Source organism: Arachis hypogaea, chromosome 8 (assembly GCF_003086295.3).
Source record: "Arachis hypogaea cultivar Tifrunner chromosome 8, arahy.Tifrunner.gnm2.J5K5, whole genome shotgun sequence".
NCBI lineage: Eukaryota > Viridiplantae > Streptophyta > Magnoliopsida > Fabales > Fabaceae > Arachis > Arachis hypogaea.
Window position 1 is genome coordinate 11,019,601 of NC_092043.1, and position 19,972 is coordinate 11,039,572.

Here is a 19,972-nt window from a genome sequence, read left to right on the forward strand (position 1 = left end):
GTTGTTTTTGTTGAAGCATAGTGTATGTAGGGTCCTGAGTAATAAGTTGCATAAGGAATCTGAATTTGATTCTGTTGGTTGGATTCATCAATGGAAATTGGGAATTGCTGACACAAACACCACACTGTCAAATCCTTGAATACTTTGCCATATATGAATCCAATGACCTCATCATTCATGGAATAATATATGAATATTATGTGTAGGATCATAGATCAATCATTCTTTTTCTTTTCCACCTAGCTAGCTAGCTTCTAAGTAAAGTAATTAAGGAACTATACCTGAATTGAAGGATCTTTTTTGACCAATTTTAACTGTTTAAGCCTTTGATTTGATTTCATCTTGTTTCTTCAGAAACTAATTTTTTTTTCAATAAACAAAAAAATATATTATTTTAACTTTGTATTGCGAAGAACATATTTATTTTATTTCATTAAACAATATTATTTTCATCGTTTGATTAATCATTGATTAATTAAGCACATCCCATTAGATTATATATATTGGATTTTAACACATGAATTAATTAGGAGGGAATAAAGAATGAAGAATATGAGAAAGAACATTCGGACAATAATGACAGAGACAAAATTAAAGCCTCATTACATTATTTGATGCACACTATAAGTTCAAGGAACAAGAACAAAAAAAAAAAGAAGAGGGTTAAAGAAAAAGGACAAAAAAAAGTTACATATATATATAAAGATGACTGAAAAGCCAGTGAAACATGTGGGTTAAGAAAGATTTTTGGTGTCACAAAATCTTTCTATAACCTCTCTATCTTAAGTAGTAATTAATAATGGGGATGGAAAATTTAATTGATTGTTACAATATCCATGATGATTAATTAAGGACACCCCCAGGTTCAAGTTATTCATAATGCTGGTGCATGAGGTGGAACACCAGTACTACTCTTATTCCCTGCACCTTTCTTGAACATCGTTGGATCATGGCCGTTGATCTCGATGCCGTCGAAAACGTCCGGTTCTGATGATCTTATACCATCCTTGATTGGCAACCCTTGATCTTTACCTTTTCCTATCTCGCTTGTGTTATGGTCTTTGCTTTTCGCCCACACAAACGTGTACAACCCGCACACTATTAAAATCGCTCCAAACACACTGCAAAATGATGTATTAACAGTGTAAAATATTTTATATAAATATTAAAAAAATATTGTGATAATAATAAAAGTTTTTTTTTGTTCTTTTACCTTCCCATATGAACTTTTTCAGCTAAGACAAGGGAACCCAATGCAGCAGTGATGATCATACATAGAGGGCTGAAAGAAGTCAAGAAAACTGGTCCACGCTCCCTGCTCACAACACCTTGTACATAGTATGCCATTCCAGAACATACTACCCCCTATATTTATTGTTACAAAAATTAATTAATCTTTTATTCTAACTAGTATTTAACTCTAGAAATAAATAAAAAATTATACTAAAAAAATAATAATGTCATAAAATTATTCATTTTAAAAATTTAAGATAATAAAAAAAAAATATAAATAGTTATATTTTTAATAATTTTAAATTTATTGGGACACAAATCTCAAATGACTCATTTTAAAAACTTAAACTGATAGAAGAATATAACATGAATAATACTCACAGAATAAACACAAGCAAGGAGCCTTGAATCCCAGCCTATGACCCAAACGCTTAAGTCTCTCTCAAATATAAAAGATGCAATTGAACCTTCAATAATACCCATCACGCAAATCCAAGCTGTAAGGGATAATTCAGCTGGGTACTTCTTCAAAGTGAATGACTATAATTCAAAAAACAAATATATGTATTAATTAAAATGGTGAAATATTTGGATAATATATATGACATATGATATGAGCTTATTACTTGTAAAATAAAGAAGCCGGCCCAACTAACTAAGCTGGCAATGAGCTCAAGTGTTCCCAAGGCCCAGTGCTGATCGGTGGGCTCGGTGTCGGCGCTGCCGTGGTGGGCGAAGGCTCCTCCTCCCTTGATGAGCTGAAAGGCTGGGCCTTTGTACAAGGTCATAACCATGGCTCCGGATACCGTTATTGCCGTTCCAATCACCTTGGCTACACTCTGGAATTTTTTGAAGTTCACTGACTCTAACCTGGTTAATTAATTACCACAACAAAATTTAACTTATTATGTTAGACGGAAATATTTGATAACAAAAAAAAATAGTCAAAATTTATCTTATTATTTAATATTTATTAATTCTAAGAACAACTAATAAATATTAAATAATACAAATTCTGACTATTTTTTCCGTGATTAAGAATTTAAACTTTATTTGAAATAAAAGGTGTTTGGTGACAGATGCAACTATACATAAGAATATAGCTTTAATGTTATGGCGAAGAAGTTATAGAGAAATTGTTTTACCTGAAAATGAGTGCCATTATAAAAGTAATGGCTGGGAGGACATTAACTGTGGCGGATGCAAACGTTGTTGAGGTTGTCTTCATCCCCATGTTATACAAATTCTGATCTAGCACTGGCCTGTTCCATTTCCATTGTAACAATTAATATTTTTCATAAATCAAAATAAAAATAATTTTTAATAACTACAAACTACAAATAACTGCGAACTGTTAAATAATTTTTAATAAGTACAAACTATAAATATTCTTTACGTGAAGTTAATAAGTGAATACCTAAATTTCTACTTAAATAAATTTTATAATAAGTAATTTTTATCTTTATTATCATTAATTTTTTTTTAAATTGCTATAATGAAATTATCACGCACCAAAGAGACAACTTGGTTATCTGGCGCCTCTACTAATTATCTAGTCTTTAGCCAAAATTAAGAGTAAAATTATAATTGATTGTAATAATTATAATGTGTTTCTATCACAACAAACACGTTAGTTATATTTATATTTAGGAATCCTTGTATGATCCTACGGAGACATCAAATTGGCCTTATTATGTAAATATGTGGAGCATGATATATACATATTACTAACGCCAAATCTAAGTGCCTGCCTACTAGCTTTTGCATGGCTTGATTAATATATTAATATTATTATTGGCAGCAGGTGAGAAATGAACATTTCTTGTGGAAACTAAACGCTGCGTTTTGTTGTTTTCTTACTTTCTTCAACATCATCTCTCCACTATAAAAAGGTGTGGGCCAATAAGAGACGTCATTTTTATTATTTAGTTATTTATTGTTAACAAAGAAATATACTTTAAAATAAGTTGCTACTATACGATGTACAAAACTTTTTAAAAACTATCATTACAAAAATTAAGTATTATGTTAGATAATTTGAAGTCTTAAAAAAATTATTTCAAATATTAATATAAAAATAATAAAAATACACAAAAAATTCTTCTATAAAAAAATCTATTAAAAATATAACCATTCATATATTTTTTTATATTAGTTTAAATTTATATATAAAAAAACTTTTTATGGCAATTTTATATTAAACAGAGGTAGACAGAGGTAGTTAGTCCTGCATGCATGCATGTGAAGATAAAAACATTTTTGACACATTTCATGAAGATAATCAGAGAGAATGAGGTAGAAGATGGTTTTTGAGGAAGAGAAACTTACTCAAGTAAACCAAGCGCCACTATTCTGAGGAAGATTGGAAGGGTCATCTTTGGCCTTATTTTTCTGCAAACATACAATGAAATTAAAACGAAGTTACCCTAATTAACTTAGAATTTAATTTTGATACAGTCATATTATAAAATAATTTTACACGTCTATTTAATTATATTAAACTATTTTAAATAATTATAAAAAAATAAATATGATTTAATTATTGTATAAAATATTTTATAATATTAGTGCATCAAAATTAAAGTGCGAGAAAGAAGAATAAGGGTATATATACTTTTCGAGAACAAGAGCAAAAGGGGTTATGATGACAGCAGCAACAACATGGCGATAAACAGAGAGAATCCAATGACTCATGCCATGCTTGAATGAAACCATGGTTATTATATACATCCCTGAATAACCAAATTGCAGGGATATTATTGCTAGGTATGGCTTCAATCTATGAAACCCCTCACTCCATTTTCCACCACCATTTTGCTCCTCCATGTTGATGATGGATATGATATCACACACAAAACACACCTCTCTCTCTCTCTGTGTATATATAAATGGGAAGGAGAGAAGAGCTTTTAGTTTGTGTGAGTTTGTGGGTGACACAATGAAATGAGAAATGGGGGTTCTTATAGAACAAAAAAGGCAATTAAAAAGAAGCACCAGTTTCACACAACACTACTTCTGCCACTAACTCTCTCACCTCAATATTTTTTCACCCCCAACACAGATTCCCCTTATCCATTCATTTTTCCAATTACATTAACCCGCTTCCTTGTTCCTACAAATTACTAGAATACTCTTTTAACCATTACAATTACAAGCAAGATCTCTATAGTGTCTGCAAAAAAATATAATTGTTAAGCAACTTAAATTGTTTTAAAATATTAGAGGAGTGTAGGGCCAGTAGTCATGAAGTAACCATCAATAATTCAATAATGTTTGTAATGGTGTGAGATTTCATTTAATAGTGTAGAATTATTCACTTTTTTTTGCTGATTATATATTGGCCAGAATTTAATAAAATTGCTGGCCTCTAAACTTTTTTTTTTGTTATATAATATATCAAATTGCATGACAAAATATATTAGATATATAATTATTCATAAATTTTCATTTAAAAAGTTAAATGTTTAAAATAAATTATTTCATTAAACTCCTTTAATTTAATTTGTCTCATATCACTTTTTTATTTTAAATAATTTGATATTTTATAAAGATATATTTTATATGAATGGTTGATTTAACAAATGATATTTGTGTATATATACACTAAATAATTTTATATGAACTAACGTTTTTTAGCCAATGAGTTATAACTCAAACGACAAAGTCTCTCTATACTCACCTAAGAGATCGCGGATTTGAATCTCCCAATTTTCAGTAAAAAAAAAAAAACTTTTTTAAAATATTTTGTTTGATAACTTAGCGAGGTCTCTCTATAATCACATGTTACTCTAAAGTCTAAAGGCTTTTTGTTCTAATTTAATAACATATGAGCTAGAATTCAATAGTTTTTTACTTTTTTTTCACATAATCTGTATCATGTCTGTGTGCTCCTATTGTGTAAATTTGTTATTATTCTATTTCTTTCTGTGTTTGTTTCATTTTGGGAAGTGGGAGGATATTATTGACCACCAAATGAAAATTATGCTTAGTGCTGGATCCATGACGCAAGCAATAATTAATTTTGTGTTCCCAGCAGGTGGTGTTAAGTAAGTAGAGTGGGTGCTGTATATGTGGACACCATTTAGAAGAAAGAAGAAGCTAAGGATGAGTGAAATTTTTCATTATTCGTTTAACTTGGTGGATGCATTCTAGCATATATGTCTCTTAATTATTGAGCATATGATAACATAATTTAGTGTTTGTCAAAAAGTAATGTAATATATATGTCTGTATCTCATTAATCTTAATTTTATTTTTATACGTAATGCGTGTTAAAGATATAATCATTCAGATATTTTTTTTATTAATTTAATTTTTTTTTAAAATAATTTTATGATATCGTATCAAAACTTCTATTTCAATATTTGTTAAACTTAAAAAAAATAGCATAAAATAAAAACAAAAATAAAAAAAATTATGAAAAAGTTTAAACAAATTCAAAAGGAGCTCTTTTAATTTTCTTAGATGAAATAGTTTTATGACAATATAAAATACTAATTTATAACAATTAATCATGATTTTAATTAAAATAATTTAAATTATTTTCTTATAATAGTTAGTTGTTAACTTTTTTATAATCATTATAAATTAGATTTTTTTTTATAGATATACGCACGTCATTATTTGTCATCATAATCCAGCATAATAATGGAATTATATTTTATTTGAGAATATGGAATATTACTCAAATCTCATTTTGTGGGAGTGTGGATTAACCTAATGAGGTTATATTATGTATATTATTATAAATATGTATACAAGATAAATATAAGCATTAAAGCATATTAATATTAATGCATGGTACATATTTTGACTTTGGAGAATTTGGTGCCCTCACATCATCTTATATTCCTTTCATCCAAAATGCGACACGATGGAATCTGATAGATGCTGATGATGATGCAAGGACTTACCATTAATAATGGAGTTAATGATAACTGAGCCACAACATACATATGAATGGAGGAGTCTACACAATTTACTTAATTAGGGTTCATGGCCGTTCTTTCCATTGCTATGGTTGAAATAGTTAATTAGTTGTTTATAATTTAACTTACTAAGTTAGTTAATTTGTTAATAATTAGTTGCACTTGTTAGTTAACATGTTAGTTATATTTTACCGATGTAATCTTTACGGTGAAAACTCAAGTGCAGTTAACTTTACATGAAGTTAATAACTAAGAATGATTACATGAAAATTTAGTCAAATCATTCAAATTATTTAACGACTCTCATCTATTAACTTCACGTAAAGTTAACTGCACTTAAATTTGTACCAATTTTTATATAACAACACGTATTTTAGAATCAATTATACTCTAATTTTTTTCTACTTTGAGTTCAATTATCATTAATCTTTAATTCAATATGTTATCAGAAGATATTTTTTTTAATCTTCCGCACAATCAACTATCTTTCTCTGTCTTTCATCTTCCTCAATCTCTTATCTCCCTCTTTTTTCTCTATTTTTTTCTTTTCATTGTCTTTCTTCAGTGCACACGATAAAGTTTGATGAAAATTTGTTAATGTTATTCTTTCATTATGATATGACAGTTACAAATACGAGTTATAATTCGACCGAATGATACCCACGATCCTAACGTCTGACCAAACAGTACAATAATCGAATACATTACGAATCTTCTCAAGACCGATATAATTACACGAAATATAACTGACAAAGACCTCGCCGTATATAAAAATAAGATAAACAGGACTAGAACATAATATTAACTTAAGTATTAGAGTACCTTTGCAGGTACACTTTCCTCCTCTTCATCGCTCACAAGTCACATCTTGTTGAAAGAAAAACTCAGACTAGTAGAACTCATAATTCGACATTGAAAGTGGAAGTTCGGCAATCGTTCGTCACTGAAAGCTGACTTGTCTCTCAAAACGTACAGGCAGAACACATTCTATGGAATGAAACCTTCTGTCCACAATGTTGTTGCCTCGCAGCTAATTTAAGAGTAAAGTGGAACCTCATCTCAAAACCTCGCCCCAGCACTAGTCCAACAATGTCTAAATTTGTTGAACAATCACAATATTAAATTTGTCTAGCTTTGTCCTGTATAAAATTTTATATATAAAAAAGTTAAATTATTAAATAAAAACACATAAATAATAATATATCAAACTTAGAACATATAATATTGGAGGCGTTCTATTATTTGATGTTGTATTTGTGTTGCTTTTCATGTTTTTTTTTTAATAATTTTCTAATCGTGTTATGATTGAAATCAACAATGTTTAATCGCAGCAATGTGTATTAAGAAGATAATAATTTAAAATTATTTTATTTAATTTAATATTTATAATTTTATGCATGTAATATTTATAATTATTATACTTATTACAACTAATACTACTCAATTATTTCAACCGCAATTAAGGAATGCAAAATAAGATAGATGGTAATTAAGAAATACTAAATAAATAAACTTTGGATTACTTTTGGCTGATTTTGTATTATCTCTCAAATATTTTTTAGTTTAATTATTACTTTTTTATAGGAGTGAAAAATAGATCATCTAAACTCCTTATTAAGTAAAATGTGTTGCACTGTTTATTAATTAAATAAATTTTAATTTTTTATTATATTTTATATCAATAATTTAGATCTAGAATCACTACAACAATATAGATTATTTTTTAGGGTTATAATGTGTAAAAGAAAATTAAAATTTGTCAAAAAAATAAATTTTGACACTATTTTAACTATGAAAATATGTTAATAAAAGTTTTGTCAAAAATAGTATTTTTAACATATAAGCGATTGTGAAAAAAATTTAAATCTTATTTTGATAAATATTGGCTGTCAAAAATAATTTGTTAGAAAATTTTGAGAATATATTTTCTGTGATACTTATTAATTGTCAAAAATACTATTTATTTTGACATTTATTGACTATAAAATATTCTCAACAAAAAATTTTAACAAAGAATGAGATGTGATCTTGAAACTAAAGAATAAATTGAGATTTTGAAAATAAAGAATGAGTTGTATAATCCTAAACTGAGAGCAGTGTGATGTCAAAATTAACAGAACCCAAAGAAGAAAAAAATAGTAGAGTAGATTGAAAACAAATGAATGTTAAAATTGAGGAGTAATTTTCTACGGTCAAATTTTTCGTCAAGAAAATATAAAAAATTTGACATTTGTGATATTTGTCAAAAATATATATTAATTTTGACATTTAATTATGGTCGGTGTTAAAAAATAAAGTGTCAAAATAACTCTATTTTCTTGTAGTAAATATTGGTTTTTTATTTTATGTTTTTTACTTTTTTTCTTTTTTATTTTTAATAATAAGTTAATTCTCAAAAATTTTTTGCACTTTTTAATTCTTTTTTTTTTGTAGCGAATTAGCATTAGCCAACAAAAATATTTAAAAGAAAAAAAAACTACTTTAATAAAAGCAAATGAACTCTTTCGATCGAACTTCAGACACTTATATAATATTACAAAAAAAATTTATTAATCCAATTTAATCTTACTAAATTTTTTCAAAAAAAAAAAAGGAAGGAACTATTTTTTTCTCTCTCTATTATTTCACCTTAACTTAGCCTTGGAATATCTAGTTAATTAGTATACATTGTCAAATTGTTAGCGTCTATATGATACTCTCTTCTGGTTGATATCTAACCCTAATTAAGAAAATAACAATTATTGGAGTAAGCAGTAAATAACAGCGAGTGGATTTGGAAAAAAAACATGTTACATGTAATAATAATGATAACACACATGTTTATCAACATCTGAGGGGTCATAATCAGTTAAATTTAAAGAATGAAAAAGGAACATTAAGGTTGAATTTTATTTTCTTAAGCATGTCTTTTCTAGCCAATTAATTACTCTGTGGCCTCTTTGGATTTCAATTATTACAACAGATCCCACACTCTGGAAAATATAAACAAATAAATAAACAAAAATATTTAATAACAAAAAAAATTTGACTAAAATCAATCAAAACTTATCTTATTTAACAATTAATGAATATTAAATAAAACAAATTCTAACTGTTTTTTTTTTCTTTAATATCCCGACTCACCATTATTTGTGTTCATATACGTGATGTCATTTTCGTATGAAATTATTCATAACTTTATTAGTTGCCTTCTTTTCGAAACAAAATTTAATTTAAACCAAAATTTCTTCCCCCTTTTTTTGAGATATGAAAATAAACATTTTTTAAAACATTATGAATTTGTAGAATGCATAACTACGTATATTGCTTTTCCCTTTCTTTCAACTTTGATTTTCCTTTATAAAGTTCAGTTAGGCTTCCACTTATAATAGAGTTGCTAGAGGCATCTAAAAAGGAAAATGGATATATCAAAAAACGACATTTTCGTCCCATTGTGATTATTGATACCTAATATCCTAATAAATATGAGGATAATTTACTTATTTAATCGAAATGAGTTACAAATTTGTCAAATTGCTCTAAAATTCAATTCATTATAATTTTTTCTTCTCATTTATTATATAAATTGTAGACTGTAGATTCTCACCAAGTTTTAAAATATTATGTAAAACACCAAAAATCACCATAATTTATGTGCTGAAAACGATTCAATAAATAAATGGTACCAATGGATGTATCATAGTGTTTAGAAATCTGAACTTAAAACACATGAAAGCACCACGATTTAGGTGCAGCATAAGCGTGTCAGAAATTGCCATGGGCTACACATAAATAAGTCGTGGGATATTCTTGGATTTTAAAAGAAGGAGAAGCCACCAATGTTGTAGTAGCTAATTGTGCCCACGGGCTGAAAATTTGGAGCCGATCATTGGAAACTTGCAATCACATCTTGAAGTTTCGGATATGAATCTCCAAAAAGTTTCTATGGCAATGAAATATTACTTGCAAACTAAGTCATCGTCGTTCTATAATTTAAAGGAATTACTACGAGAGAAAAACGTTGAGTACTATTGGATTTATTGTCGGATTTAGTGTCGGCCGTTAGCGACGAAATTTCTGTCGGATTTATTGGCAGCAATGATGTCGAATTTGTAAAGTTTAGTAATTACTAGCGGATTTTGGAATCCGACGGTAATTATTGGAGAGAAACAAAAATAAAATGACGCATTATTTACTGTCGGATTTATCAGCGAATTTTTCTGACGGTAAAATCAATTAATGAAACGATGCATTTTGGTGACCGCAAAGTTTTATCGTCAAAAAAGTTCGACGGTAACTGAGATGTAAATTCAAAATACGAACTCTCTTCCCCCTCGTTCAGATTCACTCCTTCTCTCACTAAACCACCATCTCCTTCCCTCTCCCTTTCCTCTCCCCAAAATGATCCTCTGCCGCCACCGACACTGACATTGCCACCACCAGAGCCCCTCTCCGTCGCCGTCAGCCCACCCATCCCCGACGAGACCCCTTCATTCTTCTTCTTCTCCCTCTTCTCTCTGTTCCACTTCACCGTTAACCTTTTCCGTTCTTCGAACCGCCGCGCCACACCATAGAGCCACCACCGTGCTCCCCAGCTTCGCCTTTCTAGTGTCTGCTCGTCACTGCCACCACTACCGCCACTGTCCAATTTGTCCTCTTCGAATCAATTTTGCCTCTACAATAATAGGTAATAGATTCAAATGTGAATATTAAAAATAGAAGCTTGTATTCTTAATGCTGATGCATGTTGAAATTTGATTAGATTATAATTTGTTTTGTTCATTGAAATCTCTATAATAGGCTAAAATATTTTGTTGTAAATTAAAAAAATTGCTAAACTATCCATTTTAACAGATCCAAAAATAATGAGAAATAAAGTTATATTGAAGCATATGTTGCTTAATAAGGATGCATATTTGAAAAAGAAAACTAGTTTAACCTATTCTTCTGTTTGATGAAAGTAAAAATGGGTATTTATGTATGATTATTTTATCCAACTGCTTTTCTTTTAATATATTATATCTACATGTATGTAAACTATATATTGAAAGAAATATTTTCCTAACAGATTTTGTTTATAGAGTGAAAAATTTTTTGTTTTTTATTTAATTATTTTTTCCTTTTTCCTATGATTATGGAGACTGTATTTTTATACGTGTTTAAAGATGGTTGAATTTGAGTTTACAAATATGTTGAAGTTTTATTGATTGTTGAATTGATTTTTCTTATTTTCATTTTGAATTTGAACTTTGAAAAAATGTTTTGATTATTGAACTGAATTGCTGAATATTGTTGCTGGAGTTATTTGACATTATATGGAAGATGTGCATTGACTGTGTTACGACTAGTTTTGATACATGCAGATATGGCGATAGGAAGAGGTGCAGCGGATCAGGCTGCCAGTCGTGGTCGCAGCTGTGGTTGGGGTAGAGGTAGGGTTTTCTCCAGTATCCCCAAGACTTCTGGATCCTTTCCCTCTACTCTGACCACCCTGGTCATGCCACAGGTTGCAAGTTTAGCAGACCAACCTTTCATCATGGTCCCTCACTCAAACTACGTTCCGCCATCCACAGTGATGCCACCGCCTTCTATTGCTCAACAGCCCGCATCCACGATAATGCCGAGTCCAGTGACGGACGCCGCGGCCCCGGAGTCTATCCATGGCAATGAGGCAGCAACTGATGCCCCTCCACCACCTACTATCGTATAGTTGCGCATTTGGCCTGATGACGGCACGGGGTAAGTATCACGTTCAATGCTCATGTATTTCCTGTTTATTATTTTCTAGTTTTATTTATTATGATTCCTCTTGTTGCGTAGATTTCCAGAAAATTGATTCCTTTTTATTGGATTTAGGTTGATTTGGAATGCTACTGGCTATTATTTTCTAGTTTTATTGAATATGATTCCTGTTGTTGCTGATATTTCCTAAAAATTTATTCTTATTTAGTAGATTTATGTTAATTTGGAATGCTGATGGTTATTATTTTCTAGTTTTATTGATTATGATTCTCGTTGTTGCTAAGATTTTTTGAAAATTGATTCCTATTTAGTGGATTTAGGTTGATTTGGAATGCTGCTGGTTCTTGTTTTCTAGTTTTATTGATTATGAATCCTGTTGTTGTTGAGATTTCCTAAAAATTAATTCCTGTTGAGTGAATTTAGATTGATTTTGGTTTGTGGGTTGTTGTTAGGTTTTTGTCGAACCCAAACGCATGTACTTAGGAGATGACGAATGTCATCAAGCTGATGTACGACCAGCCCTAGTCCAGCTATACAAATATCTCCGCTGAGACCAGACAGTGCTGGTTTGAGAAATGGGCAGTAATTACTTTTATTGTTTCTGTTTTAATTCTTTTTAGCTAGTTTATATCCTCTATCTTGTCTAAATGAATTTAGAGCTTCGTTGTGCAGCTGCACTTCATTTGGGATGCTTAGCATGACCTGGCCATCTGGAATATATTCGACTACAGGATGGGTCGACGGTTCCAGCAGATGTTGGATGATGTTCACCACAGCCGGGAACAGTAGACGTGCTGCACTACAAGAAATAGGCGCATTTGTAACAAAACATATTGTTACAAAACGTCAAAATTTTAAAACAAAAGTTTTTTGTAACAAAAAAAGGGTCCATTGTAGTAAGTCCCGTTACAAAAAGTTTTTGTAACGAAAAATGGAACTGTTACAATTCAATACCATATTTTGTAACAATTTTTTCTGATACAAAAAACCAGAAACTTTTACAAAGTGATAATAAATTTTGATTTTGAATGTATTTTTCGTGACTGTTAATTTTTTTCCTATCAAAAAATTTTGTTACAAAATGTAACATGATTTTGTAACATTTTTTTCTTTAGTTACGAAAGCAAATTAATTATTTTGTAACAACTTTTTTTATTACAAATTACATGCATAATTTACTAAATTATTTTTTAAATTAACTAATATATTAACGATTTTAATAAGCAAGTTTACATGTATATAATATGCAAAAACATACATAAGTCAAACAAGATCTTTTTAGCTAAAATTGTCTTGAAACAAAATAACATTAGCTAGTGAGTACATTGATTAGTTCAACCAAAACATAAAAGTTCTAACATAGATTAGTGTCTCTATGCATCAAAACATTCTTGAGCCCTCAAGGTAGCATATGATCACCATTTCAGCACTCCTGTAAATAAGAAAAATTGAAACAAAAAAGTTAGAAACAAGATATAATACTAATTATAATTTTTCCACTAAGTTTTATCCAAAATATTTAGAAAAATTTTGGCAAAACCTCCCCTAAAACTTGGATATTTTCACTGTCCACGGTTCCAACAAACACAACCAATTCACAACTTATGTCTCAGCCATACCCAACCAAATTTATCAAACCAAATAATAGGACATTTGTCATTTTTCAACCATGACACAAGTAAAATGTGATAAATAGATCCATATACAAATTAAAGTATACTAATATAAAATGGGAATCATCTGCGAAAATGTATTAAAACTATAAGCAACTTTAGGAGTACCTTTAGGGTCTAGTTTGTTTCATTGTCAAAGCGCGCTATGAGAGAGTTCACAACAGCTTGTTAAGCTTCCAATTGAGCTTTCACTCGAGCATATTCTTCCTTTTGGCGTGTTTGTTGCTTTTTAAGTTTTTTTTTAGCACATCTATTTCTTTTGTTAGCTCCTCACGGTCTTGTATTGCCTCTTGAAATTGTACTTGAATCCTTAACTTAGATTTTTAAGCCTTTATGCCATAACCTAGCATCACAGCGACTATCACTTTTAAAGGGCTCTATGTAAACTAAATTTCAAGGCGGTTCTCTATAACTCCACAATACAAACTATCCTAATTCAATGCATTGTAAAAAAATACAAAATCAATAACAAAATTGAATTAATATTTCTATGTTAATAATGATGATGTAGTTACCTAAAAATAAAAAAATTTAAGAAAACAAAAAGTATCAAAATCACCAAAAAAAATGCAAAAAATAAAATCAAAATAATAAGGCACTAGAGTAAAATAATAAGGCACCATAGAATTGTCAACTTTCTGATAAAACATAATTGAAACAACAGAAATTGAAAGCGTCAAATAAAATGCTTGAACATACTCAAGAACATGATAAAAGAAGAGTTTGCTAGCAGGCTTTCGTCCAAACTCAATAGCCTACACAACCAGACAACAATCACAAAGATAGTAATGACACCTAAGAATTGTATCAAGATAATCAATTAAAATATTCAGCAAATTTGTCTGATCATATGATTAACAAATATAAAATGATCAAAGAATATGAAACAATAACTACATATGAGGATTTCTGCATGGATTTTAGTTGTATATAGGGTAATTAAATCCATACCTCTGGTCTTTTTAGATATTGATCTTTAGACAAGAAATCTACAACTTCTGACTCAAGAAAATAGTCAGTGAACCTGCGCATTTTGTGAAATCTGTCCTTACTCTCATCAACATTAATCAACTCAGATTTCACACCTTCAACCTCATTCATCTTATCCCGATCTTCAGTATTGCTAATCTATTGTGTTAACCAATTAATTAATTTTGGTAACTGTAATAACAAAAAAACTCAAAGCTGCCAAGTAATATTGATAAATTAATTAATTCACTAAATGTATAACATCCCATGCAAGCTTAAGCATTATTGATAATTAATTAATTCACACACTTGACAGAGCAGCAATTAGCTTGGGATTCCAATTCAAATGTTGAAACACTAAAAATAAGATATTTTCACTTAAATGTCCTTTTGTGCATTGACAGCTAGCTGAGTGTATGCAGCGAAACTGCTTTTGGGAGAATCATTCTCATCACCTGGTAGAAATGAAAGACAAATTGAAAATAATTTAATGATACTAGGTTCATGAAGAACACTAAAGCACATACCCCCTTTAAGAATTCACTGGATCAAGCTGATTTCTATAGTAGTTCAAGACACAACATAAAATAAAATCTTTCTTCTTCCTCTAATTACATGGTATATCTCCAACTTGCAGTGATGGTCACTTCAGTAGCTTAGTCTTACACTCTTACCCTCCACAAAACAAAATATCACCTATCCTTTCTCCTTGAGGAGATGTGAACTTATCCATGTCTAAAATCCCTAACTAGCTGGAAGACCCTAAAACAGATGACAATTTTCAACTCCAACAACAGAAAAAATCCATCCACATTTAAAAATATAAATAAAATAAAGCCTTTTTATTTTTACAACAGCAATTTAGGAATGTCAGTCACCTAAAAGAAACCGAGAGTGGAATAGATCATAAATCACAGTACAACTACTCGAAATTAAAGATCCAAACAAACAAATAAAGAAAAAAAAGAGAAGAGCTTGTGGCAATTAATAGTGACTCACAATGAACTCAAGTCAGCTTTGGGCATAGCCACCAAACCCTAGAAAAGATAGATTACTTGATTATTCCCATTAATTTATCAGAAAATATCAATTCATCTTTAATATTCATAGTGTTTTCTTCCTCAGAAGAGACTAAATCAAAGGCAAACGCTAGTTTAATCCCAATTAGCTAATTACACGCTAAACACCTGCTTAAATTAAATAAAGAAACACCAAAACAATAGTAATTACTTCAGTTGCTTCTTCCTGAAATTAGAATGGAAGTCAATGAGCGAAATCAGAGATCAGCATGAAAAGAACTTACAGATTGATGTGAGCGAGAAAGTCGGCTCCACTCAACTACTGCGCGTTATCCTTGAGCTCCATGATAACACCCTTAATCAACAGCAATGAGGCTTTGATGACGGTGGCTAGGCAGGATGCGAAGGAAGCAAGCTCGCTTCAACGGCTCCTCCTTCCACGTCTCCTTCTCTCTCGTTCGCTTCAACGACGGAAATGAAGATCCTTCCAGCGGCGGTGCGGTGTTCTGACAGTAACAGAGGTGCGGATGGCCGCGACGGGCTTCATTACTGACAGCAAATGGAGGCCGCGACTCAGCAGTCTCAGCAAAGTGGGGAGAACGTCGCTGATGGATCTGCGGCCTCAATCGTTGACCCTCATACAATTTGGCGCCAGACCGCCTCAGCACCGTACAAGAAACCGCGTATACAAAATGTGGTCGTTCTTTGCCAGCATCCTATGCACCTCGACGTTGAGGTCGTTGTCAGGCTCCACCACCAATTGAGCCGTCGATCCCGAGAAAGGCATGGATTTGAGACTCCAGGTGCATGCAGGAGCTCTAGCATAGTCTTCACCAACAGGCTCAAGAGCTTAATGATTATTGGAAGAGGTATCAGAAGATCCTCACTCGCATGACGTCTACGGATGAGTTCAGGCTGGAGTTTAGAGAGTCGCTGGAGCGGATACAGCGTATGGAGGCTTAGATGGAGGTGTATCAGGCCTAGATGCCTGTTGCTGGCATTGACCTTGCTGGTGGCAGCACCGCTACTGATGGCAGTGGTCCTACTGCAGGTGGCAGCGGTGGCGTTGGTAGCACACGGACATCATCACCACCTTCTGTACCGCTGACTCAGGACGAGGGGACTAACAACGATGACGATTACCTGGATTTGTAGATATTAGGTTTTAGTGTTATTGTTTTATACATTTATTTAGTGTACTTGACTTTTATTTAATTTGCACATTGTATTATTTATGAATTGACCACCGATTGTGTGAAAAAAATTTAAAATTAAAATTAAAATTGATCATTTATTTCAAATTGCAAAAAGATAAAATAAAATAACATTACCGTCAGAATTATCGTAGGAATAATCTGACAGTAACATAGCACAAAATAACATATTTTGGCGCTAAATTACCGTCGGAAAAATTCGACAATAATAAATTAGTTTCCTGAACTGATAATTCGATAATAATTAGCGGTGTATAAAATAAATTCGATGGTAAACATTTATCAACGAGATTTATATCATTTGATTGTTTTCGATAATAAATTCGACGATAAATTAATTATCGTAGGATATATTTAAAGAATTCGATGGTACTCAATATTTTTCTTGTGGTGAGATGAAGTTCACATGCAAATCCTTATCCGATTACGATTAGAATCATATATAGTAATTAACCCACTTTTTTTCTATATACCTTATTTTTCTATAAAATATTATTTTGTAACTTTGCAAGTGCTGTCGATGGTCGGATAAATATAGTAAATAACTTCTTCTTGCATTGTGAGTAAAAATGACACCTTTTCTAATCTTTTTAATAGTTTAATCTCTCCCTTATAATAAATAAGCGCTAAAAAACTATCACCCATTTCTTTACTCTATTAAGCTCACATGCTGGTCCAGGTAAGGATTTTTTATTTTATAATTGGGGAAGAGATGGTGTTTTGCGTTAAAATGGAAGATAACGGAGTTTTACAGGAGACTGGGGGCGCCGTCCTGACGGATCTGCAATACGCCCCGTTTGTAATGCATCAACAATCCGCCCCCCTTATATTGATTGCATGTATGACACGTGTTTATGGCCCCCCTCAACCTGTAAATCTCATCATCTCTCTTGGTCTCTCTTCATACTCACGTTCTCTCTCTTCCTTTCACTTTCAAATCTTATTCTCTCTCCTGAACACCACACTCGGCCCCTCAAAGTGACTCAACAATTCTTTCTTTTTTCTTCTATAACTTAAAACAACCCCTTCCCCCATACTAGAACTTCTTCTTTAGATTTATTGATTTCAACTATATCTCCATCAACACCACCAAGTAAGTACATTTTTTAGTAATAAGGTTTTTAGTGAGTTTAATTACTTTAATTAGTGTAAATAAAAAATAAATTAGATTAGTTTTTAAAAATTAGTTTGGGTTCATTAATTCATTGTTAGTAATAATAGTGTTGAATCTAGTATTAGTTAAGATCACAATCTTAGTTAGATTAAAATAGTACTAAAATATATTTTTAACTTATAAACAGTACTTAATATATTATTAAGATACTTACATTCTTTATATATTATATATTTTTGTAGAAAAATTTAAATACTTAAATATATACTACAATACATACATTCGAACATAGATATGTTAAAATTTAAATATATATTTTATATATTTTACAATAAGTTAATCATATTTAATATAATATATTAATATATATTATTTACATATATTATTTACAAAAATATAAAATATAAAATTTCATGCTATGTTCAGAATATATTTTATTTAATGTATTATTAAATTTATGTTGAATAAATGTTAAAGTGGGATATGTTGTTTATTTCAAACAGAATCGAAAATATTATATGTAAAATTATTTAAATATGCTTTATTTATTTATTTAATATTAGAGAAATATTGGATATATGTTAGATATAGTTTAAATAATGTAATAGTCTTTTGTTTCAAAAATAATACAAATAAAAGATGGTTCGTGACATTACGCGTCCTGAAGATCACATTGTTGAATACCTTGAACGTCCACCATATGTAAATATTTTTATGTTTGTATATTTGTTAATATTGTTGTTGTTATTATTGTACTTAGTATTATTGTTAATATTGTTGTTGTTGTTATTATTATTATTATTTATTATTATTATTATTATTATTATTATTTATGTTTGTTTATTTTTTTTGTTTCTATTGTTAATTATAATTTTTTATTTGTTTCAGAGTTCAAGAAATTTAGAATCAAGACATCTGAACCAAGATTCATATGATCCCCGAGTTGAGATCGAGTTACGAGATAGTGGATTCTATCACATATCTCAAATTGGGAGACTTGTTTTGCACAATGCACTTATAAATGCCTTAATCGAGCGATGGCGTCCAGAGACTCATACGTTTCATCTTCCACACGGTGAATGCACGATAACCTTAGAGGATGTTGCAATGATATTTGGACTCCCGATAGATGGTATGCCGGTGTCAGGATTTACAGATAGCAGCACTAATGGCCTCGAAAATGAATTCATGACACAATTTGGTACTGTACCTACTGCCGCTGATCATAAAGGAAGCGGTGTCAAGCTTGCATGGCTCCGCACCCTAAAGCGGCGCATGCAGTTGGACACCGCACTTGGTAGACAAATGTACGTCAAGATACATTTATTATTGTTGTTTGGCACAAATTTATTTTGCGACAAGTCAGGAATGACAATCCACTGGAAGTTCTTGCCTTTACTCCGAAATTTTTCTGACATTAGAGGCTTTAGCTGGGGATCCGCTTGCCTTGCACATTTGTATAGGGCATTATGTCGGGCATCACGTTATGATTGCAAGGAGGTGGATGGCCCATTGGCACTGCTTTGTATATGGGCTTGGGAATGGTTACCGTTCCTAGCACCGGTGCGATCGTTTCCTAGTTTTCCGCTTGCGTGCAGGTAAAATTATTTCATATGTTAACATATTATCGCTTATCTATTGTTTAGGTATATTATATAACATATATTGGTACTGAGTGTTAGAGATTTATTTTATTTCAGCTGGATGTTTTGGCGCTTGCAGTTTCACGGATACCAAAAGTGGACCATTTCTCACATCAGGCGTTTACTAGATGATATTCCCGCAGATGGGGTTAGTTTTTTTTGTTGTATTTAACATTGTTGTTATTACCATTGGCATTATATTTGTGTTTGTATTTATGCAGTCGTTTTGGAATGTTTTTGCAGTTTGTGTGGAACCCATACAGTCCTGAACATCTAGAAAATATTGTAGTTCCAAATGACATTTTGCAGCATCGATTGATGTGGAGTGCAGTTGTGCCACTAATATCGTTTAAATGCATTGAGTGGCATGCATCAGACCGGGTAATGAGGCAATTCGGTCTGGCGCAGGAAGTTCATGGAGAAGCTACTCGTCTTGCAGAATCTCACAACGTGGTTCT

At 31.0% G+C, this 19,972-nt stretch overlaps 1 protein-coding gene across 1 annotated transcript; it reads right to left on the reverse strand.

The window, feature by feature from the left end:
• Positions 1–577: 577 nt before the first annotated feature.
• On the reverse strand, positions 578–4,407 carry LOC112706075 (WAT1-related protein At4g08300). Its single transcript, XM_025757170.3, has 7 exons — positions 3,848–4,407; positions 3,562–3,624; positions 2,379–2,495; positions 1,860–2,103; positions 1,615–1,773; positions 1,214–1,365; positions 578–1,121 (listed from the first exon to the last, which is right to left on the reverse strand). The coding sequence occupies exons 1-7, from the start codon at positions 4,057–4,059 to the stop codon at positions 875–877; spliced, it is 1,194 nt and encodes a 397-aa protein (XP_025612955.1). The 5' UTR covers positions 4,060–4,407; the 3' UTR covers positions 578–874.
• Positions 4,408–19,972: the final 15,565 nt, after the last annotated feature.

Coding starts and splice junctions, on each gene's coding strand:
- LOC112706075 (XM_025757170.3), bottom strand. CDS start 4,059: ATGGAGGAGCAAAATGGTGGTGGAAAATGGAGTGAGGGGTTTCATAGA. Junction 3,625..3,847: donor TTTGCTCTTGTTCTCGAAAA/GTATATATACCC, acceptor GTATGTTTGCAG/AAAAATAAGGCCAAAGATGA. Junction 2,104..2,378: donor ATAATGGCACTCATTTTCAG/GTAAAACAATTT, acceptor TTAATTAACCAG/GTTAGAGTCAGTGAACTTCA.